The sequence below is a fragment of the Apus apus genome, chromosome Z, assembly GCF_020740795.1.
Source record: "Apus apus isolate bApuApu2 chromosome Z, bApuApu2.pri.cur, whole genome shotgun sequence".
Classification (NCBI taxonomy): domain Eukaryota; kingdom Metazoa; phylum Chordata; class Aves; order Apodiformes; family Apodidae; genus Apus; species Apus apus.
In genome coordinates, this window is record NC_067312.1 from 35,243,841 (window position 1) to 35,268,200 (window position 24,360).

General features: G+C 34.1%; 1 protein-coding gene across 5 annotated transcripts in view; it reads left to right on the top strand.

The window, feature by feature from the left end:
- Positions 1–24,360, top strand: part of CNTLN (centlein) — a 195,481-nt gene that overhangs the window by 67,773 nt on the left and 103,348 nt on the right. For all 5 annotated transcript variants that reach the window (XM_051643115.1, XM_051643120.1, XM_051643116.1 and 2 more), the window contains exon 8: positions 8,361–8,555. In XM_051643115.1, coding sequence (XP_051499075.1) covers positions 8,361–8,555 — 195 coding nt within the window. The remainder of the gene's footprint in view (positions 1–8,360; positions 8,556–24,360) is intronic.

Sequence of the window (24,360 nt, forward strand, 5' to 3'; positions counted from 1 at the left end):
TGTAATTTTGTGTTACTTACATCTTTCTTCTTCTTCCTTACCTAGAGCTTTCAATTATTAAATTCTCCAATTTGTTTTTGCTAATGTAGAAGTTCCTTTAACTTGTAAATAATGTATTTATGTGAATTTCAAACAATTTTACTGGTTTAAGAAGCAAAAACCTGCTCTAGCAAAATCAACTGGAAAAATTGTTGCCATAATAACTTTTTAAATGGATAATTCAGAACAATTTAACTATCTTTACAGTTACAGAACAAATTTTTTGTTTTTATGAATACCAGAAAGAATGCTAACTCTGAAGAGTTATGTGGACTACCCAGAGCTTCTCATTTTGAGTGTAAAAAATTATATGGATGTATTTTTCAGTCTGTAAGAAATAGAGAAGATACATTTCCTTCATTTTTAGAAACACTGAAACTTTCACGTACCTTCTGCCAATCTTAGAACTCAAATTATGTACTGTGCTTTTAAAAAAGAGTTGTTTGCCCTATCCTTGTACTCGGGGTACACATTTTGTGATGAAATTGTGAAGCTGGGCCTAAGTCAAGCCAGAATCAGTACTGGGTTTCTAAAGATGTGTTTGATTAACATTTTATAGCACACAGTGCCCAACAAAATTTTATGTACTTAACTCTGCTCAAGTTTATAATTGTCTGCGGTGATAATAGTCGTTAAGTCTTTTATTCGCGACAATAGTAGCCCAGCCAAGCTAGAGGTGGACTTCCATCAAATTTTTTCAGAACATGTACATGACAGAGAGAGTTCACTTATCTAAGGCAAGACAGAGTAAATTATAGATTTTAAAAAAATGCAGAATTTAAGTATGAGGAGCCGCCATTTCGTTCACATTTCATTCTACAGTCAATGCTTCTGCAAATGTTAAATGGATCCTTTCAGTTAGTCAACAGTAAATGACACAAGTGAAAATAATATGAGCTCTCTTTAGCAGTGTTTAAAAAACCATATTCCTCCAGACTAGTTCTACAACGTATGAAAGAAAATAGAACCAAGTTTTCTTGAGACTGTTTTAAAGCATGACGAAACTTATAAAGATTGCTTTACCTTGCATAATAGTGATTTTTTCCAGTATTCAGTTTTGGAGTTTAACCTGTTCTATGAAAAATAACTTTGCTATTATAAGCTATTTACATATTTTGGAAAATTGATGGGTATACTTATAGCGGAAATCCACTTATAAACTGGTCCAGGGTTAAAAATTCAGAATTGCTTCAGAAAGCTGGTTTGCAGTTCTTGGTCTGTCTCAGCAGGACCTAAGACTTCTGCTTAGCTGATCATAAGACAAGAAGAATAGTGTGGTTTTGAAGAGAAGCCCATTTTCTGGTACGTGCTGAATACATCAACTCTCAGATGACCCTAAAATTTGCTGGTTTGGAGGTCTTCAATTAAATATTTTTCCAACATGGAGAAGTGAGATTTGCCACTTAAACCAGCAAAAGCCAACTCAAGTATTCTGACAAATTAATCTGTGGAACCGATAAGCTGTCTTTTTTTGTAACATATAAAAATATCAAATACATGGAAAAAACCCAGTTTTTTGTTTTTATAAAAATACTTTTTAAAAAGTCTATATATCAAAAAACAGTTTAAAAAAAAGTAAAAAGGTGTGTTTTGGTTTTTTTTAAATTAAGTTCCCAAAGTCAGAGTGGAAAACATTTAATAATGTTTGTGGCAAACTGAGTTGAGAGACCTTCAGAGGTGAAAAGGAATTCCTTTATCATTACAATTCTCGTCTGTAGTTCTGGTTAGAAGAACTGTTTTAAATACCCAAGTGTAATTGCTTGAAAGTAACATGCGTTTTCCAAATCACAAAATACACAATCCTTCTGAAGTATTGGGAGGCCTTTAGAAAACACAGAATCTGTAAAAATAATACAAATGCCTTTTTTTCCCTTGAATGAGAAGGGCAAACTGTTGCAGACAAATATGTGTTCTGTTTGTCTTCCATGTATTATTAATATCCAGGCTGCAACATCTAGATAAGAATGTGTCAGGTATTCCATAGATGTATTCAAAAAGGAATATTGTCCTAGTGCTCCAAATGGCATTTTGCCTATCAGCATGTACATCCTATGATATATTGTCCCTTACAGTAAGATCAGTGACCTCTCTGTTAGTGGTCAGATAGGCAGTATATGCTATATGCCTGAGTATAGCTCAAGCAATATGATTGGCTCACATATTCAAAGTTCATCTTAACAGCCTCCTATTTAGGAATAACAGCTCTTTGTGCTGATGTTAATTTGTAGTATGAAACAGCAGACTAAATAAAAACCACCACCGACAAAACACATTTCTGATAAACCAGAGCAAAGTGATGAACTTGCAATATATTATATTTAAATCCATTGAGGACCACAAATTCTCTTCCAAGCATAGCTGTAATGGACGGAATACACACATGGAGATCTGTAATCTCTTTTATCAAGGTGCATTGGCTTGACATAGTAATACCTTTTTCCTTTTTTTTTTTTTTTGGTCCAAGTACTGTGTTCTACAATAGCTTCTTTACATTACAGCATTTATGTAAGCAAATTGATATATTTCATATTGCAGCTGTAGTTCTCTTTCCCAAGGATAGGGAATATTTTTCTAAAATGTATAGCAGCTGTATTAGTGGTCACAAATGCTCTGGGGACTTCATCCTGTGCTGGATTTAATGAGACTCAATAGATTTGTCATTACCAACAATTTTAAGGTGGAAAGACTTCAATCAGTACTAGGCATAATAAGACAAGAAGAGATTCTGAACTCCTTAGCCCACCTTATTGCAGTTTTCTGAAATTTACAATTTAGGACCTTTGTTTTTATAATGTAGTACTTTCCCTTGATCTGATGTGGTCTTTAGTTTCCTTGTTAATTGTACTGATTAAAAATCTCTTGGTGGAAAGCCCTTTTAGTGAAGGAGAAATGCAGTTATTTGTCATTAAATAGGAAACTGCAGTTCATGTCCTGGAACTTAGCTCTCAAATGCAGAATACAGTGGATAGTGGTACAGTCCATGCATGTGCTGAAGAAAGGCATTGTTCAGTAGTTGGATTTTTGGCATAACTGAAGAACACAGTTTGATTTTTCAATTATGAGGCTTTCCAGAAGTCTGCATCAAGTGCATCAGACAGTAGAAAAAAAATAGGATAGTGTCAGATAATTTTTTGGTTCATTTTGTGCCTGCAGTTGCCTTTGGTAGTGCTTTACATGGTGTCCATGTGTGGAGATAGTTTGCTTTCCTTCCAGCCTGAGAAATAGTAATTAGAATGTAAAGTTATTAGTTTTGTCATGCTAAGCTTAAATTTTGCCACTTACAGACTGCAGCAACTTGGAAGTTTAATTAAAAATCATGTAAATGTGTTTATTTTTATGTAAGCAGCATTAAATTCACAAAATAAAAATTATAATATTATATATATATTATATATATATAAAATAATAGAATAAATATAACGTATAGATACGTCAATGCAGGTTCTCCCTCAAACTGGCATGAGAAACTAATTTCTTTCACATGTGATAAGAGCTGAGATAAAGTAACTGTCCAGTGAAATGCTGAAGCCCACGTCAGTAATAAGTGAATCATCATTTTTGCCCGTGAAAAACTCAGATCTTTAACAATGTCTCACACTTTACGTCAGGGTTTGATGCCTATTTCTGTTGTTGGTAAGTGTGTCAGTTAGGTTACGCTATTTATTTCTTATATGCTAAACACCATTCATCACATACTAGCTAGTAGACTTTAGCATCAGATGTGTCCATGGGTTAAAGCTGAAAAATGAGGAATCAGTCAGGAAACGGGTAATACCAGATTCATTGAAGACTCATCATATTGGATTTTTGCAGTAACAGCACCAGTCAACAAGACTGGAATGTCCTTTGTTTTTATGCTCTCTTCTGTTATTTTTGAGAAGGCGTATTGCTGAAGTTAGCCATTTTACATCGTTTCTAAACAACCATGGTATTTGCAATTATATAGTACCATAAAGGTGAGGAAAGCACATTGTCTCTTTTAGCTTATATTAATGACACCTCCCCACATGTTGTCTGATGTTCCTTACATCCATTCTGTATTTTATTTTTTTTCTTATCCTCTCACTTGTGTGTGGCATTTTTCTCCTGCATCATAGGCAAGCTTCATGGTCTCTCGTCTTAGAAAATCACTCTACCTCTACTTTTCTGCTTTAAATGTAAAAACCATGAATGTACTGTATGTGTCTAGAATGCCTCTTCAGTTTCACCCTAGAGCTTCTCAAACTGAATTCTGCCCTTGTTCTTTTCAAATTCTTGTAAAACAGGATGGTCTTGTAACATGGATTTCTGTGATAGTGCTGTAAGAGTTTCCATTTTAGATTTATTGTGTCTTAATTTAGACTAAATTTTTTTTTTCCATTTGTGTCATTACTATGTATTCTATGTTATTATAAGTTCAGGTTAATTTGCTCAGGTGTCTGTCATACACTGATTTTTAGGGTGTGAACATTCAGATAAAGCATTTAATGCAGCAGAATGTTTCTTTTACATCTAGTTTATATAGTTGGCCACTGTTAAATTTTAAGGGATGGCTCTGAGTGTTAGTTCCTCACAAGGACATACTTCTGAAATAAAACGCTTGGATGTCCCCACTTTTCTGTGCTTTAGATGATATCATAGAACAGTGTGTGGGAGCATTTTGAATTATGCCTTTTGGACTATGGAACTGGAAATTATTTTGGAACTGGAAAATATGTCCCACATGTTGACATTCAGTACACAGGAGAAGTTTAAACCTAGTTTAAAATAGATGCTACACACTTGTATAGTGTTAGTGTTTGTTATTTATGTAATCTGTTTCACTCTGCAGTTTTTTTCTGTTTGCGCTATCACTCTTGTTAACATACAATACAATAGAAATCATGGGGTAATTATTTAGTTTACTAGGTTTTTGTTGGAATTCTTCAGCTTTCCTAGGTCTGACATAGCTTGTTTTTGCCATCACTTATATTTAATGTATGTCAGTACTTCATGCGACCATTATCTGTCTGTTTAGTATTTTTTTATCTTTTGAGCAGTTACAGAGTCCTATCTTTTGGTTCTCCCAGACTTCTTAGCTTTGGCCTGGCATTTTTTGGATGACTTTAAGCACATGTATTTTTCTGATGAAGTTTACTGTTTTAAGTAACTCTTGAAAGATCTAGCAAAAGTTATTTTCTGGTAAAATCAGTTAAAGCAATACAGGAAATTGTTCGGGTAGCTGAGAAATATGGCATACTTTCTTTTTTTGTAATTCAGCTAAGTTACTCTTCCTTCCTGACTGATAAATAATGCTCTTGTGTCATATAGAATAAATTTATTACAGTGTACTGATTTCAGATACCTTTAATCTTTTTTTATTTGTTTTTAAGTACCTTCACTTGTAACAGTGTTTGTTGCCTTTCAGAGAAAGGACAGCTCTAGGGCATTAGAAAGAGTTTCTCAAGATACAATCAGTGCAGCAGTTTGTGCCGAGCAAAGTCTTGTGTCTCTGGAAGTTGCCTTTTTTTATAATAATAACATTTCATAAATATATATAAAGAATTATTTTAGATCTTTTCCTTTTTATTTCTCTCTTTTATGCATTTTTATACATCTTTTCCTGGGGATCAAACAATCTTCTGGGTAAATCTCATGTCTTACTGACATTTATGTAAGATACAAGATACAACCACTCACTTATGTACAGTCAAGATTTCACTCATTCCTCTGAAGCTTGCTACTTCTGAGATAAATAATTTACAATAGTTTTGTCTTTCTGTTGGGTTTCCTACACAATGTTCCATCTTCAGTCCTCTGATCTCCATTTTCTTTCTTATTTCTTTACACCTGACTTTATGTATCTTTATTAATGGTAGACTTTTTTCACTGTGTTGTGCAATTCTGTATGTGCTGAAATGTGCTTACTGCAGTGTGATTAAATGTGGTGACTCTTCTAAAACAGGATCAGAAATTAGCAGAAAACCCCCAAATAACCCAATACAAACATTAAACATGTATTTAATCCGCAGAACAGTGCCTGGCTGTAAAAGAAAACACAGGGACCCAAATGGAAATTTGGAAGCTGTTCTATTATCTGTGGACAGTAGATAAAATTGTTTCTTTTCATACAGATAATTTTCTTGAAATTTCCTGATGTTAAATACCTTAAAAAAAGAATCTTGAGTCCTATAAACTAGTACCTTGGTGATGTTCAGAAATCTACATAAACCTCAGTGTAAAAAGTTGAATGTTGTGTGTTTTTTTTGCACATAAGCTTTTAGCTAGTTTTATGCTTGAAATATATGGGTTTAGTTATTGATGTTTTCAAAGCAGGAAAGGTTGGAAATGTTTATGCAAGAAAAAGGCATGCTATTTGTCTTGTCCTGACAAATGCTGACTACCAAAAATACCTATTAGCTACATTAGGGAATGTGTCTGCCAGCTAGAAAAAAACCATCATATTTTTGATGTTCTCCATTCATCTTACTAGAATGTTGCCTTTCAGATACTGTAATTATGACCACTTAAGTGCTGCTAGTCATAATGTCATACCAGTATGATCTAGCTAATGAGCTTATAGAGTTATAGCTGGAAGTGTGTCTTGATGTTCTATTCATTTGGAACAATATCTAAAATGCTGGTTTTGATAAATGAACTTTTTTTTCACTTTTTTTTTTTTTCTGTCAGATACTTACTGATTTCCATAAGAATTTGACTAATCTTGAACTTGCATTTCTAGAGATGATGTAAGCTTTCTTATATATTTAAGAAAGATTCAGAAAGACACAGAAATTTCAATGTGAAAGTTATTTTTTACGGGTTAGAGTAATTGGAAATATTAATCTGTCTGGATTTTGAATTAATTTTCCCTGAAAGACATGATCTCTGATCTGCTTTGGAAATAGTAGAGAAGTAATTTACTTTGTCCTAAGTGAATTCTAAGAGCCCATTGGAGTAGAAAATTATACGGGAAAAAAAAAAAAAAAGAGGAAGATACTTTTTTTCCAAATTTCTCACAAGGTGTTAGGTAGACCCTTTCCAAACCTAATAGTTGTGATTATTTTTCAAAAGCTTTAACTTCTAAGTGATGTAAGCAGATGAAAGGGAGAAAGAAATATATGCTTTAAGTGAAGTTGAGCGAAGAGTAAAATGAAGAGCAAAACAAAGTTTTAAAAATAAAGTGACTTGTGTGAGTTCCTTGTGCTTATATTAATAGATCTGGATATTCTGATTTTAGTTTTAAATTAGTTTATTTGGATTTTCCAAAGAAAACTATTAGCTGCAGAAGTGCATGCCTTCTAGAGAGTCTTTTATGGTAGAATAAATAGAAGTTTGCCATATTGTTTATTTTGAGAAAAAAAAGATAATGAAATGAATGAAGTGCTGAGTACTGCACATTTAGGTAGTAGAGCTGTAAAGTCCTGTATTCCCTTCAGAATCTATAATGTTGTTTATTCAGCTAGAAGTTTAATTTTCATACTGGTTTCTATATTTCTTTTAATAAAATCCTGATCTTGTTTAAAACACTTTTCAGGTGTTTGTATAGTAAAAGAAGGGTAAAAGTGGAGGGATGGGGTGGCTGTTTGTTTCTCATATTGCAAAACAAGTTATTTTTGTCAGATGGATTTTGCTGTAGTTATTACTTAGGTGTATTTCTCAAAAATCTTTGTGTGTATGGAATCTCTTCTAAAGTGATTGCGGAATATATACAATATTCTGGTTTCAGCAAGAACAGTTGCACAACAGACATGCATAAGAACTTACAGTATAATCTCTGGGTTTTATGGTTCATGTAAAAAAAAAATTCCACTAAATAATTATTTAAACAACCATTTTAAACTTTGTACCAATTGCAGTAGACATTAGTGGATTCACTGTATTGCTAGCCAAAGTATATTAAAAATGTTAGTTTTAAAAGACAAAAATACTCTTATAAAAGACAAGGATGGTATTTGGTATTCTTGCTTCTTCAGTTTTATTCCCAGGACAGATGTTTTAGTTTTTTGCCTATCCTTAATAAGGGAAAATTTCTTCTATTGTATTTTCTGTATTTGATATAAACTGTTCAAGAAGTAAAATTAATCCTTATTTTTAGGTGTCCATTTCTATTATTAAATACCACAAAGAAGCAACTGAAACTGATTATATTCTAATGTAATTTTTATTTTTCTAGAAAATCTTCTTTCCAACTTAAAGTTTCAGTGATTGTTGCAATCTCTGTTTTCGAAAGTATAGAGTGAGACAGGAGGCAGGAGGACAAGAGGTGTGAAAAAAATGTCAAATTGTAAAAAAAAGAGGGTGATGATAATCTGCATTGAAGTTATTTTTAATCCTGTTATGTCTCTGCTTCCTTCTCATAGCTTTATAATGAATTGACTTTGTGTTTTGAAACTCTCAAAACAAGTGAAATTCAGCTGCAGAAGACCTGTTCCTCTCTTCAGGATCAGTTACTTGAAAAAGATCAAAAGATTTCTCAGTTAGAAAAGCAACTTCAGGAGGCTCATGGTGCTCTATATGGAGTACATGATGTTTCTTCTCCAAAATGTGAAGTACAGGTGAGAATAATAGAAGCTTTTTCTTCTTTTAAATTAAGCTTTTGTACTGGACAGTTTTAAATGAAGTTGCAGGAGTTAGATGAAGAAAAAATGTGTAGTAGTATATTCTGCTGCAGTAGTATAACTATTTCTGCTATAGCTAATAGAAGTAACGATTAATGGTGTCAGTACTCAGCAAGACTTTTATTTATAATCCACAGCAAAAACATGAAAAATAAAAATAAAGCCAAAGGAATTAATTTATTGAAACAAATTCCTAGAAAAAAAAGTGAAATTTCTTCATTTACTCTGTGAAAATGAAATGTATCAGTGCTGATTTGTTTCATTGTTCCTTATTTTGAACTTCTCTTGCTGTTGAAATTAAATTATAGTCAGGTAAAAATGAGTTTTATATTACTAGCTTTATTAGCAAGAACATCCCAAGTTTTTTTCATTAAGGGTAAAATATTCTTGAAAAATTCTATTTTAGAAGCTAGTGACAATCTACAGTTGGAGATTCAAATTTATAATTTATTTCCTTTGAATGTTTTAAATGTATAGCATCCAGTGTGCATGAATTGTTACTCTCTCTTCTGTTCATTTATTCTGTCTCCTTCTAGTGGTGTCTAAATCTGAAGTATATTAACCAGTATGCTCCGTGTAAATTAGGGTCCAAATGTGAAGCAGTCCTAAACTACTCAATTGTGAATAGGGATTCAAGTAATTATTTTCCTGCGGCATTCTATTGGCTCTCCGCTATACTGTCTCGGCCTTGTAGGCTCTGTGGTGCTCTTCCTGTTCCCAGTGTATTTGAAGGAGTGTATTTGTCATGATTATTCAGAGAATTTACTGGTTTAGTAGTGAATGTAGGTTCAGCCTGACCTTTTGCAGAAATATGTCAGTTCAACCATTTGTATGATCTATCACGAGCTCAGTCAGATATTTACCAATGCTAGTGGAGAAGACATAGTAGGAAACAAAACCAGAGAATTTATTTTAATAAATGCGTTACAGTAAGCTAAATGCAGTGCATGAACCTTTATTTTTTAGTACATTAATCTTAAATCAGGCTGTGATAGGACAGATGATTAGTGTTACTGAAGCAGTCTCATACGGAAGGAAATTATTATAGGTAGCATCCATAGTTGCTAGTTTGGTAGGAGAACTGAGATATTCAACAGTATGTGCTTATGTGCTTAACATGCTTAATATTTTCTCTTCACTAAAATTCTTCCATTCTTCTCTAGCAAATATTTTTTGTTGACATGCAGCCTTGCTCTGGTTGAAAGGTCAAAAGTATGCCTTTTGGGAATGTATCATAATACTTATTGTTGGCTTCCTTTTAATGACAGCCAAACTTTCCATTACCAATCTTGCATAAATGTTACAAAGGTAATGATTATTCTGTGATTACACAGATGAGGTTTCTGCAAGGGAAGAAACTGATTACCTGTCATTATTTCTGTGACCTGTGAAGTAGCCAAAGTTCTGGTCATTTGTGAAGTTCTGAAGTTTAACACAGTTAAGAGAACCTCCTAACTCACTTTACAATCTCTTGACTGCAACATAAGTAGAACAGGATGAATTTGAAATAAAAGCTTAAGTAACAGGACACCAAAGCAAAGTAGACATAGGAAAGTAGACATCTGCTAGTTTTCCTGTTACAGTTTTTAAAAATTATCCTGCTTAAAAGAATTGGTTTAAATCACAGTTGTGTTTCTGCTGTAAAGTCCTGGTTTCTTGAGCATGTTTAGATTCGTGCCTTGATGAAAGTTCATCCTGTGGTATGTGCTATAACAGTCTGTTAAAGGCACTAATATATCTTCTTCACACTTTCACTATCCAGGAAGATTATGCATCTGTGTTGTGTATGTTAGCACATATTGTTTCCAGAATTTGAACTTTTCTTGCTGTTGAAATTAAATTATAGTCAGGTAAAAATGAGTTTTATATTATTGGCTTTAGTAGCAAGAACATCCCAAGTTTTTTTCATTAAGGGTAAAATATTCTTTTTTTTCTTTTCTTTTTTTTTTTTTTAAGGTGGTAACCTTACCTAGTTAGTGTGGCACTTTTTGGGGCAAACTTTTGGTTGATTTTATTTTGATGATTCTGATAATGTATGTGATGAATTTGAACTTGTTTTACAGTAAATTGCTCTTTACATCTTAGTATGTGTTCATTTAGCAGTTCTTACATAGCTTTTCTCTGACAGAGAGATTAGGCATCTTTGAATTTTTAAGTCTTTTTGGTTAGATCTGTACTCATGCTACACAGTAAAAGAGAACAGAAAAATAGAATTTTGAATAGTTTTCAAAACAGAAGCCTGTGGGCTTTGATTAATTTAATCTCATGTAACTTCTGTTTTGATTCTGTTTCATTATTGGTATTAATTTTTAGCTCTGAAATGTATGCCATACATCTAATAATACGGTTAATATGGCATAACTATTATTCAAGTGAATATAAGTATTTAAATTTTTACTGAACTGAAGCAGTCATTTCTGTCTTGACTCCTACTTTACACACATGTGCAGACATCAAGAATGGCACTCGATAAAGGACAGTAATTAACAGATATTTAAATGTTATTATTTGTAACTAGCTTCTAGCTAATGAAAGGTACATGCATTCTACCTAATAGAAGATTCACTTAAATTTTTATAGTACTATCTATTTCTCATATTGATGCTTTTAAAAGCAGTGAGAATAGAAAATACCATTAAAAAAATGAAAGTAGAATGGTATGCAGGTATGATTTAAGCTTATTGGGAAAAAAAAAACCTGTTTCATAACTAAAAATTTGACTTTAAAAAGATGTACATGATAAATACATAAATAAAATATTTGAAGAGGAACTGCATCATTTTTTGCCATGCAAAAATTCTTCCAGTCTCATTATGTGAGTCTGACTTACTGGTTGGGTTGTCTAACATCAATACTTCACTGATTTCAATTTAGTAGGCTTATACAGTACAGTCTTTAAAATACTGATTTTGATTGAAATATGAAACATAAAAAATAGCTTGAAGAGGGTAACTCTCTTTTATTTTAGTGATTCTAGATTTTATCCAGTATACTTAGTATTGCAATTTGAATATTTAATGTCTACTTTTGAAGCTTAATTTTCTATTTCTTGTAAATGATGGCAGCATAAGCGGCAGAGATCCTGTTCAAATCGTGGTGTTGTAAATTTTACTTTATAGACTAGATCTTTTCAGTTACTGAAATTGATTCCTAACAAAATGGATTTTATATTACATTTATTTAGGCTTTACTGTCAGAAAACTTATCTGATTAATTTATCTGCATTAAAAAAATTTTGGTCTTACACCCTTTGTGGTGTGGGTCAAAGCTTGCCACAAATATCTTGCTGGTTTTCGAAATATTCAGTTTATTAACAAAACATTGACATTTACCACAAAGATCTTGAAATACATTTTTTAAACAGCAATTAACAAGTACTATAATAAACAGTATTTCTATAGAAGAATTTAACATGGAATCATAGTGAACATAGAGAACTATGTAATACTGCAGCCCATCGTTTGAGGAAAACAACGAACTTTTTTTCACTGTTTGCTTGAAGACTTGGCCTTTGAAGAAAGTAAAGTGGAACTGAAATGGACCAATTTAGGCAACAGAACTTACTGAGTAAATAATTAGTCTTCAATAGTGGAAAGATATCAGCAACATTTTTCAAGTGGTTGTATTCCCTTAAGCTGCAAAATGTCTGTTACTCGAAGATTATTACGCTTATAATACACACAGCCAGGACAGATTGTAGCTTGTAAAGTGAAATTTGCTCCATATTTAAGTAAGTTTGTAATAGAAAATAACTGATATTTTCTGGTGTTTGCGATACCTAGATAATTATAATTTAAACACAAGAGTCAGATACGATCTTCAGTATTACTAATGCCATTGCTGCTATTGGGATCAAAGTGTTCTAGCATTTGATCACCCTAAAATGCAGTTTCAATTACAGTTGGGTGTGTTTTAGTATGGCAGTTTGAGACTCCACTTGCAATGTTGCAACTGAACAAGGATGCAGGCATTTTTTGTCTTTAAAAAAAGGAATAGTGTTTTTTTGCAGCTTTTGAAATTCTCTTTAAAAGAAGAAAAGAAATGCAGTGTACTTTAGGAAGGCAGTTCAGAACTTCTGAAAACTAATTATGTCCTGTTCTCGAGTGTTAAAGGACAGAAAGGAAAATCTGGATCCAGTTTTGACAAATAGTTTAATTTTCATTTAGTTTAGTTTGGCATTCCGCTTATCTATTCTTAGTGTACAGCAATCTGAAAGGACCAAGATACTGAAAATGTGGGGTTTATAATGGGAAGAGCAACTCAACTTTAACTACTCTATAGCGGCAGTATTCATGCTGCTGTAATAAAACTTAAGAACGTTTAGTGATTTTTTTTTTTTCCCCTACAATTATTCAAAATTACATTACCCTTACTGAAAACTGAATGGCTTTTAGTGGATTAATTAAACTGTAGCTGGTTTGCCATCTGGGTGCTGCTTTTTTAGCTGCTTTCTCACAGAAAGATTTTTCACCAAATAAAGAATATTTTTTTGTTAGAAGACAGCAGCCAGACAGTAATTTCTAAAGTAGAAATGATATATGTGCTATTAATTGTTATTGGGTTAAATTTTGGGTTATGCAGAGGAAACCACTTGGAAATTTGTCTTCAATTTTCGATGTATTTTCATTCATCTCTGCCCCCCTATTCCACATTACAAAATGCACAGGCTCTTAAAAATAAAATCTGTTTATAAATGTACGAGAAAATAATTATATTTTACAGCAAGATCACCCATGACATTATGTTGGAGTCCAGGGTATAGGCTAGATGCAGAAAAGAAAAAAAAATGGGAAAGGGGGAATTAACTAAATCTGATTTTTATGGCTCAAGTGGTTTCATTAAATTAGAGTGCTGTGTGCTACTGTTCATTAATGAACTTGTGCCATATGCTTTAACTGTTCTGGTCAATAGCTGATAAAAAAAGGCTTGTGTTTAAAAAAAAATGGATAAAAATATCTTTGTGATGGGCTTTTATCAAAGGACTTACTTTGAATTCAGTAACTACTACTGAGGCAATATGGCTCGCAATTTGCGACCCAAAGGTAGTCATACATTATTGGAATACAGCCTACTGCGCTTCACATTACACAGATGTGAAGGCCTGATTATAGCTGCTTCATAATTAACAGTGATCCGATTTGTTTTGTGGCATAAATGGTGCATGTGTAGAACATTAGCCATGGCACTCTCATTCAAATTCAACTCAAGGGCTCAGCGGCAGGCGGGTCACGAGCTTCAGGGAGTAGAAGCACAAGCTCCTCCATATGTTCTTGCTGCATCTTACTATGGCTATGAGTGCAAGATAAGTTCCCCAAAGAACCTAATCGTGTTCTGTAATTACAGCACAGCTTTCTGCTGGCTAGAAATGAGGGAGAAGCTAAAACACTCCCTCATCAGATAATTTGTAAATTACTTTACATGGCGGATGCCTAACTCAGTTGGTTTTCAACTGCTGAAATTATAAATAATTGTAACAGATGTGGCAATATGGCTGGCCTCCAATAAATGAGGCCCTTGATAATTTGGCCGACCCTTTGACAGGCCAATTTAATAAAATGTGAACAAAATCTTCGTGCTAATAATTTATCATCCCTTTTCCCAATAGAATAAATTTAATTACCCTAGCAGTTAACAAGGTCACACCCAGATGCCAAACTCGGCTACAGTTTTGATAATGCAATCAGGAATTGAGAGGTGATGACAGCGTTGTTGTTTTTTTCATTACCTGGCTTCACATAAACACAGGTGGCATAGCTTTCTTGTCAGTTTTTAATAATTACAGGCTATTATGAAATGCATAGTTAGCAGATTGAAAACCACACTTTAGTGAATTTGTTTGAGTATGATTGAGGTTCTAATGTACAGAGATGATAATGCATAACAAGCACAGTCCCTTGTTTACACTATTAGTGCACAGGCTTGATTTTCACTTATGATAATAGTGTAATAGTTCAGCAGACAACAAAGTTGCTTTTTTTGGTGCAGTCTCAGACACAGGTTTATGTTTTTTGCTTTCTACTACTAAGTCTGTAACTCAAAAATGTGCTTTTTAAAACTTACCTAGTAGCTTCCAGTATGTCAAGATATAACTTTAAATCCTGGAAGAAATAACTGTCTACATTTTGACGTAGTTAATCAAGTAAAACCTTTCAGTAGCTAATTAGTAACCTTTTTAAAAACTAAAATGAAGACAATGTCATAAGAATTCCTAAATAGAAAAAGAAAAATCCATTATATTTAACAGAAACTTCTAAGCCACAGTTGTAAAGTATTGCTGCCAGGAGTGTAAAGATATAAAATATTTAACCAGCAATTACTCAGGCTTCAGTAAGGTTCTATTCTTTTTCTAATGTCTGTTAATGGTAATGCATTAGAGCAAATACTACTGATGTTTTCAACTTGCATGGATCTTTGCTTGCTGCTGCTCTGAACCAGAATTAAGAAAAAAACACCCAGGTTTATTGTATACTTGTAAAAAATTTCAACTCCCAACAGATGCATGGAGAGATGAGTGGTTGGTTTGGAAAAAAAAAAAAAAAGGCTTAATGAAAGCTAGTCTTGACGTGAGACTTTGTAATGATTCTTCTAAACATTTTTCCAGACTACCAGTTTTTTTCTTATAATATAATTACATTTTTTATGTATTACATACTTTGAGCATTATTTCATAGCGGGAGGTCTAATTCCCCAGATGAATAAAATACATTTTATTTATTAATTCATACCTGGTTTTGGGAATCCTTCTAATGTGGTGACTGTGTGGCCTTGATAAAGGGATTGCATCCTTTATTCCTCTCCCTGTTTTCTCTATTGGATGATCAGGGTACTTTTTGTCATATGATCCAAGTCATTTGGATTTTGGAGTATGCCAAGCATAAATGCTGTTAGGGTGAGTGGTGGAAACCTTTTCATTGGCTTTTAGCCATTTTCAGAAACTCATGGGCATTTGAGATCAAGGTCCAGGCTGGGTAAGTGGTTCTTCAACAGTTTGTTATTGGTGCCTAGAAGTATGTGCAGTATGTGCAATAGTTATCTGGCTTTGATGACAGGGAATCAAAGCGGTAAAAAAAAGGAGCTTGCAAAGGATGTTCAGGTGAGCATTGCCTCTGACCTAACTACACAACTAGCTGACTGAGTAGCAGAATAAGAGGAGACTTGGGAAGTTATTCTTATTTCTGACATATAAACTCCTTCTGGATGTCTCCTGCATCATGGTTTGTGTGGCATATGACACCATATTCCTGGAGTTGGACTGGAGAATTTTGGGTCATAGACCAATTGGTTGCTGTAGGTAAAAAATGCTGTTTCTGAACTTAAAGTACTCTGGCAAAGGTGTGCACACCTCCTCTAGTCTGAGCTGGAAGTGTAAACTCTGATGAGTTGCTGAGAGAAAAGATATTTTAGCCTTTACTAAGCCGCTGGGTATCTGTTGGCCAGTTTGTGGTTTGAGCAAGAGTGAGCTTACATCTGGTTGCAGAAAGACTGCAGGCTTTTTTTATATCCTCCTAGTCGATGGTTTTGGTACTCTGTTAGCACAGCTTTGTGCTGAGCAAGTTGAGGGTGAGCAGGAGTACAAATAATGCTGAGTTAATAGCTCTGAAGCTCTCAGGTATCCATCCCCTTGACACTTGCTCTCTTTTGCTGGTTCAGAAAAGTCATGCAGAATAGAATTATGGTGTAGCATAGCTTTATTTTCTCCATACTGTTTAGTACTGTTTGTGATTTCTGACAATATCGGCCTCGAAGAGGTGGCATTGGATTCCCCTCCCTAAATAGACTGTGGGTGGCTCCCCTAGTCGTACAGCTTTGTGTTGAATACTTATGCTTAATCTTGATTAATGCTTCAAGAAAATAGGAACTATGTTTGACTTTGAACAGACATATAAACCTAGGAGTGAGAGAAGTGCTTGGTAAAAATAAATACTTTCTTGATTGTATTTGTTGTTAAAACATCAGTAACGCTGTGACATATATTTGGAATATATGTTTTGCACATTAAATTGAGTTTCAGTCTGAAAAAACTGTATCTGTTATGATAAAATAGCATATTATATAAACAGATTTTGCTAAGTGAAAGAAGAAACAATTATTCTGCTATGATAGACTTTGTAGGTATGTTGCATCTAATCTAAGATGCTTAAATCTGAGGCAAACTGTTCATTTGCTGCACTCAACATGTAGAAGGTAGACTGTGAAGAGGCTCAATGTTTTGTGTACACTGAAACAATAATCTTGTGGGAATTTTAGGTTTAGGATTCAGAACTGATTTAGGAGGTGAGCCTCTATGGAACTCTTGGTTGAAGTGAGCCTGCTATTTCCATTTGTAAGATCAAAGATCTACAATGATAATTATGGAACAGAGGCTGTGGAAGAATCTGGTGCTGCCTCTTACTATGTAACTTGTTTTTATTTTTCTAGATTGCACATTTCTGATCTTTGCTATGAAACTGGACTACATTCTTCATAGAAGGCTTGAATGTTGAATGTTTTCTGCAGTCATGAAACAAAATATTGTGCTGTTTATCTAATAATAATAGGATTTTTTAAGTTAGAACTCCATTACAGTCCAAATTATTTTCCACTTTGGCCTTACTATTGTAATATTTCACTTAGTTCTTAGATACAAGGAAGAGTTCAGATACAAAGTTAGACAGTGAAAAGCCAGGAAAGAGACATTTCTTTCCGAGGATCTGATGAAATTGCCCTTTTTTTTTCATTAATAAATCTTAGAACTCTGAGTTGTTCATAGCATGATGTTTTATACAGAAGGAATTGAGGTTCCCATAGCAGCCTTTTCACTAAATAATTTAGGTTTTGGTGATTTTTTTCCTCTTAACCAAGGACACCTGGAACATAAAAGTGTGGTAATATGAAGTTAAATAGACAGGAATATGAAAAGAAAGACCAGAGACATTTCATGCAGCTTTCTGTCTTTCAAAAACCTCTTTCCATGTCTTAAAAATTATTGTTCAAAAATTCTCTTCATATTTTAGTAAACAATGTCTTCTAGGCTAGAAAAGGTAGAATAATAGTTATCAAATAAGGAAAGAGATTTAAAATTTAACAGCTCACTAGGGTGTTTACTTGCTTAATTTTTATCAACTTTGGACCATCTCATTTCTTGATTGGTGTGAAGTTGGACAGGTGTTGTTTTGCAGGTTTATTTTTTCCACTGCCTTTCCTGATTTTTCTCAGTGTACCTGATTTGTTTTACTTGGGGCAGACCAGTAACTGAGCTAGGAGGAACAAGTTATAATTGTACCAAATTCTTTTTTTCTCTGTTGAAATAAGTGTTTGTCTTAAGAATACGTTCAACAGCTGCCAGCAAGTCAGTTTGTCAGAAGTTTACTAATTAGGGAAAGTATGTGTAAAATTAAACTTCTAATCAGTCTTGAGGAAGTTGTCTTCTGCATCAAGCTTTGTTGATTGAAAACTTCACTGTTTTGTAACTGCTTGTCATTGCTGTCAGAGCACCACTGGCAACAGGGGTTTTATCAGTTTGCCCTAATCAGGGCAATACAGGGTCAGCTGGGTCAGCTTAAGCCACTTGCATTGACTTTTTAAACTAACCTGCCCTTTTATTTATGCAGTTGATTAGGGAGGGGGTTTGCACCATCCCTTTTTTCAATGATAGTGTTGGGATGCTAACCTTCAGCTGCCTGGACATGTTTGCCATCTGGGAATTATCTTTGCTGGCACAGCTGTTGCAAGGCGAATGTCTGTCTCCAGCATTAAAGCACTGTGGAGGAGGTTTGAGCTAAAGCATTTCACCTTGTGATTAACATAGGCTGCCACAATAGGTGTATTGCTTTTACTTATGCTAAGCTAACGCATTTTGTCTTGTGGTTCTAATGCAGTGAAGTGTGATCACAGAAGGCTAATGAAAACTCAGCTGACAAGCAGTAATTTATCAAGCCATGGTAACTTGACCATTCTTGATCATGTATACACACGAGTCTGCTATTTGACATCAGGCATATGACTTAAAGGTAGCTGGTACCAATGAAGATGTGTCTTGGTCTGAACAGGTTTTGTAACAGGGCCAAGGTGAGCGGTTTGCGGCAGTATTTTATTGTGCCAAGGAATTGCTGTGAAGGAATTGATAACTGGGAAGGGCCCTGGAGTTCAGTGGCTTCATGAAATAGCTTAACTGCCTTGTGTAACACTGTGATCTAGAATTACTGTCTATTTTTTTGGTAAGCTTTCAATTTGACTACAACATTTCTACATCAGAGTTTGTGGATATAGTGGGTACATGTTGTAGAAGTATATTATAGAGGTATTTTTCAGGGGCAGTTTTTAACTAAGAGTATTTTCAATGGCAGAATATGTAGTAAAGTTTTGTGGTTTGTTTTGGTTTTTTTCTCACGTTTGATAGGCGAGTGATACTTATCAACTTGAAATTTCACCACGAACAAGTCAGGTGATAAAATATTTTGTTAAGTCATTTTTACAGTGTCTGAGATAAAAAGTACCATAGTAGAATAGGTTGCTGCAGAAAAAAAATGTCTGTATAAAAGCACCACTGTTAAAACTGCAAACTTGGATTTGGAAATTGTGGTGGTATGAAAATATTTAGTTAACACCTTGAGGTCTGTTTTTGAGTATGGATTCATGAGTCATTTACAAAAGCAGAATTACTTACTGCTCCCACATTGCTGTAATATTTGGAATGTATTTTTCTAGACAGCTTTATCTAAATTATTTGTTATGCTTATAATTTTTGTTATTAATGTAATATAACTGTACTGTCATTCTCTAGGTATTTCAACAGCCTTCTGTAAGTGAGTTAGAGTGTCTTATTGCAATGCAAAAATCAGAAATCGAGCTTTTACAGGAAAAATTGAAAAACACAAGTCTTAACTTAGCACAGCATAATTTGTATGCTACAAATACTCTGGAAAGCAACAAGAAAAGGACCGAAGGAAAGCATGAGGTAGGATAGTGTTACTGTCTCATGCATTTGTGTCTAAGTCAGGATGGTAAAGACAAACATTTTTGCTAAACATTTTTTCCACATAATAATTTTAATATCTGTTGATGCTGCTTATAATTCTGGAAGCTTGTTTGGATGGTTCTTGTGTTATCTGCCAAAGACTTGTTTAAATAGCTGTTGGGAGTAGAAGATTTTACCTTATTAAATATAAAAAATATTTATTAAATAATAAATATATATTAAATTCATTAAATGAAATATTTGAAGGATAAATTCTTTGTAGGTTTTTTGAAATTAATATTTATTACGTATTCTGTGGTATGAACCAGAATGACTATCTTTCCCTGGAAGGAAAATGAGAAAACTAGAAATGGTTATTATTATAATTTTATAAGTGAAAAATATTTTTTTCAAATTCTTTATTTTTAAAGTATGATATTATATTTATTTATATGAAGATTGACAGAAATGTCCTTTAGAAGTTTATGCTTTCAACTTTTTATTACTTTCTGTAGTGCTGCACTGCCTTTTTCATTATGACTTGCTGTTAAATTTGGGCACTAGGTAACCAACAGCTACAAACTGTAGCTAATGAAATAGATCCATATATAAACCTACTACTTGAACTGATTTATTAAATAAGTGGAAGTGATGGTATTTTTCCCTGTGTTCAGACTTTTCCTCATCTGTTTTGGTTTTTTTTCCTTGTGATTGTACGGAGTGTGGAAAACTTGGTAGAGATTTCTGTATCAAGGAAGCATTCCTTGTGGGTAAGTCCACTCCACAGGTATTCCTTCTCAGAAACCAGAGTGTATGGAGAGGAGTCCATGCTGAAATAGTTTCTTCTGATAGGAATTGTGACCTATGAAGAACCCATGGAGTAGTTCTCAAGGAGAGAGCAAGGGCAAAGTGTGAGGAGGAGAGAAAGGGAGAGAGGAGCTGTTTCTGGCTGACTGTAACCCCCCCATTCCCTATCCCAGTGCACTGCTCAGTAGGAGGTAGAAGAGTCAAGAGTGAAGGAGTGGAGTTGAGCCTGGGAAGTAGGGTGAGGGAAAAGGTGTTGGTTTAATATTTTCTTGATTTTTTTACTAGCCAAATCTATTTTAATTGACAATAATTTCAATTAACTTTCACTGGGTGAAGTCTGCCCATGACAGTGAATGGTAAGCAATCTTCATTTCTTTGTCTCAACCCATGAGCTTTTTCATCCTATTTTCTCCCCCTGTCCTGCTGAGGAAGGACAGTAAGTGAGCAGCTGGAGGAGTGTTCAACCCTTTGCCAAGGTTAACCCACCACAATGTAATTTCTTGTTTCCTCCAAATAATGTAAAAGAGAGTACTGTGTTTGTGATGAACTGATCACTGTGTCAGGAATAAAGTAATTACACTACCTTGAGTAAAATAATACATCAAAACAAATAAATACAAACTTTTAAAACCCATTTTAAACAGTCTTTTACTGTTTTGGTACGTAGATCCTGGTCATGCTCATTTAATACTCAGAGTTGTTTGATATGTGCATTTTTTCACATGTGAATGCAGTATCTGTTCAAACTTTTGGGAACTGAACTGACAGGCTACAAATCCTTTGTATTTAGGTAAGACAGTAAGGCAAATTATAGAACCATTCTGGCTTTAGGATCACAAAACATATGGCTAGAGTAGAAAAGGTAGTGCTACTCTCTTTACTGATTTCCTGTTGCAATGAAGTATCTTCCATTACCTCATTGTTCAGTCTTTTATGACAAAAGTATTAATGACAGAAATTATTAGCATTAGGAATAATATGTTGGATATACAGTTCTTGTTTTTTACACTGGTGGTCCTTTTGGCATTACAAAGACTCTCTTGTGTTAACCCTTCATACTCTCCTCCTCTTCCTCCCTCCCCCCCCCACCTTACATGCATTCCCAGGATACAAAGAACAAATAAGCATTGAATAGGAGGTTCAGGGAGGACCTTGTCACTCTCTACAACTACCTGAAGGGAAGTTGTAGTCAGATGGGGGTCACACTCTTCTCCCAGGCAACTAGTGACAGGACAAGAGGGCATGGCCTGAAGCTTTTCCAGGGCAGGTTTAGGTTGGATATTGGGAAGCACTTCCTTGTGGAGAGGATGATTAGACATTGGAATGGACTTCCCAGGGATGTCACCATCCCTAGAGGTGTCTAAGGAAAGGCTGGAAGTGGCACTATTAGTGCCATGGTCTAGCTAAAATGGTGTTAGGTCATAGGCTGGACTTGATGATCTTAGGGGTCTTTTCCAACCTCAATAATTCTGTGACTCTGTGAATGACACCACTTTAAATTCTTTCTGCTCTCAAAAGCCAAAGATTTTGAAATAAGAAATAATTGTAAAGATGTTAAAAAGAGGGGCCTGGGACAAAACCGGCCACAAACAGAAATTTGCCACTAGTATGATAAGATGGGATGTGTGGCCACATGACAGTATGCTTGACCTGTTTGGTTCTGCAGAATGCAAAGATCTAAGTACTTCTATAGGCTAGTGTTTTTTGTGAATTGCTGAAATTCAAATCCCTTGCCTCCAGCCATGCAGAAATAGAAAAAACTTTACTGTGATACACAGTATATGGTGGTTTAAAACTTTATTAAATGTGCACTTGTGTAATTTTTTCTTGATTTTAAGTGTGTTCTTAAGAGGCAACTGTAACCCTCATAGTCCAGTCTTTGTGCAAAGTGAGTATGGATAGAAACAGCTGAGTCCTATTTTTTTTATGAAGACTTAGGAATCAGTTGCTTGATCTTCCTAGAGCTCTTTTTAGAGCTTAAACTTTGTAGCTTTGTGAACTGTGTGTGATTTCTCTTACATAATTAAACTGCCGTTTGTTGTCTGCTGGCTGGTTCAGTAAAACAGCCTCAGCTTTCCCACTGTATGATGCATGGGAGTTATAATTGCTTCTTATTTATATACATCCTATAGCATTCTTCATCCTATAGTTTATATTGTCAAGATAGTAAAAGGCATGAGTAAACTTGCAGTACTGGTGAAGTTCATGTTGGAACATAGTGAATCAAGAATTTGCCATTTTTCATCTTCAAAAAATCCTACCTGTATCTGGTTCAGCTTCAGAAAAGTTTGTTTCTTCAGCTGATAAAAAACATGAAGATTTCTACCCACTGTCTTCGCTGCTGAATCCTGGCAGACATTGATTTGATCTCTGTGTGCAGGAAAGTTCTCCAAGCCATTTCAGTATGAGTTCTGGCTTCCCTTGTTTATGTTTTTATTGATTTGTTTTGGGATTCCAGCCAACACAAAATCTGTTGTATTCAAGAACTGTTGAATTCAAAACATACTTAATTCCAGCTTCACCCCTTAGAGCCTTTTATGGTGTGTATGGATAACAGAGGGTTGTTTAGAAGGAAGCATCTTTTCTGCTCGCTGTACCTCTGTTAAAAGTTAATGTGTGTCACATATAGATGTTTCTTTACAATAAATCTTTCAAAAAGTTTAATATCTATTAATATTACAAAATCTGATTATTTCTGTCTTTTTGCTATTTTGCTTAGTCTTTTATGTTTTAGGATCATTTGATAAAATATCTACTATTGTTACCCTTTACTGATTGGATTAACATTCTTTGTTCATAAAACTGGACTTCTCTTACTCCTAAATATTTAGGAAATGCTTAAAACACTGCAATTTTTTTATACATATAATACATTTAATAAATTTTAATACATTTCATACATCTATGTCTAAATTTACTGTACAAATCAAGGATTGGATTAAGAATTAAATGCTTAAACCTGGTAGCTGCAGCAGCAGCAAAGTTTGCAGTTTTGAGAAGGTTATTACAGATGTCATCTTCCAAACTGAGTTTTGAAGCAGACCTAGACAATGAAAACTACAGTATATTTTTGTATTGGTAGGAAAATTAAAGTACTTGCCTTCTTAGCAAAGACTGCCATTGAACTACTTATGTGCTGCTGTAAAGCCTACAACCAGCTCTAGTCTCATCACTAAACAGGTGAAAACATACTCTAACAATAGAATTCCTCTTAATCCAACATCACAAACTATTTTATAATTATTCCTCTTACAGGGAATTATTTCCATGAATAGTTAGTTTTTCTTTATTTTTTCCATACATTAGTCCTTTGTTAAAGATTCACTGTGCTATCCCAGATAGCTACATATAAAGTCTGTGTGCTCATTGTATCTGATCGCCTTTGATTAAAACAGCAAGACTATGATTTTTATTTTTTTTTAATTTTTATTTTTTCTCTGTTCCTCTGTAGAGTCTCTTTACCTAGTTATTTTTAGTAGTCTGGTGCTGTTTGGTCCTCTGCTCTTCCTTTGGTGTCCTTCTTTTAGACCATTAATGCAGTGCTTTGACCTTTTATTTGTGATTTCAGATAAATTATTTTTTTTCCCAGTCTGCTGTAAACAGTGGTTAACTATGAAACATTTCTTGAAATATAATGCATTCTGGATTTTTAGGAAAATTTAGTATGGGTGTGCAACAATTAGGAAGTCTGGAAGATAAGAATTTTATATAAGATCTTGGTTTCATTCAAGAAATCTGGACCTTTGAAACTTTGAAATCTGGACCTTTGAAAGTTTTTGCTATGTTATCTTGGGACGTTCTGCTTCAGACACCTGAAAGGGATCAGTTTGGTTTTGTGCAATGTTAAAATATTTTCTTATTGATATCAGCAACTATTAACCGCAGTAAACTTTTTTGATACCTCTACTAAAGTTACTAGGAAAAAAAAAAGAAAATCAGTAACCTGACTATTTAAGAGAGATTTCCTCTTAGTAAAATGTTACACTGGCAATATAAAAT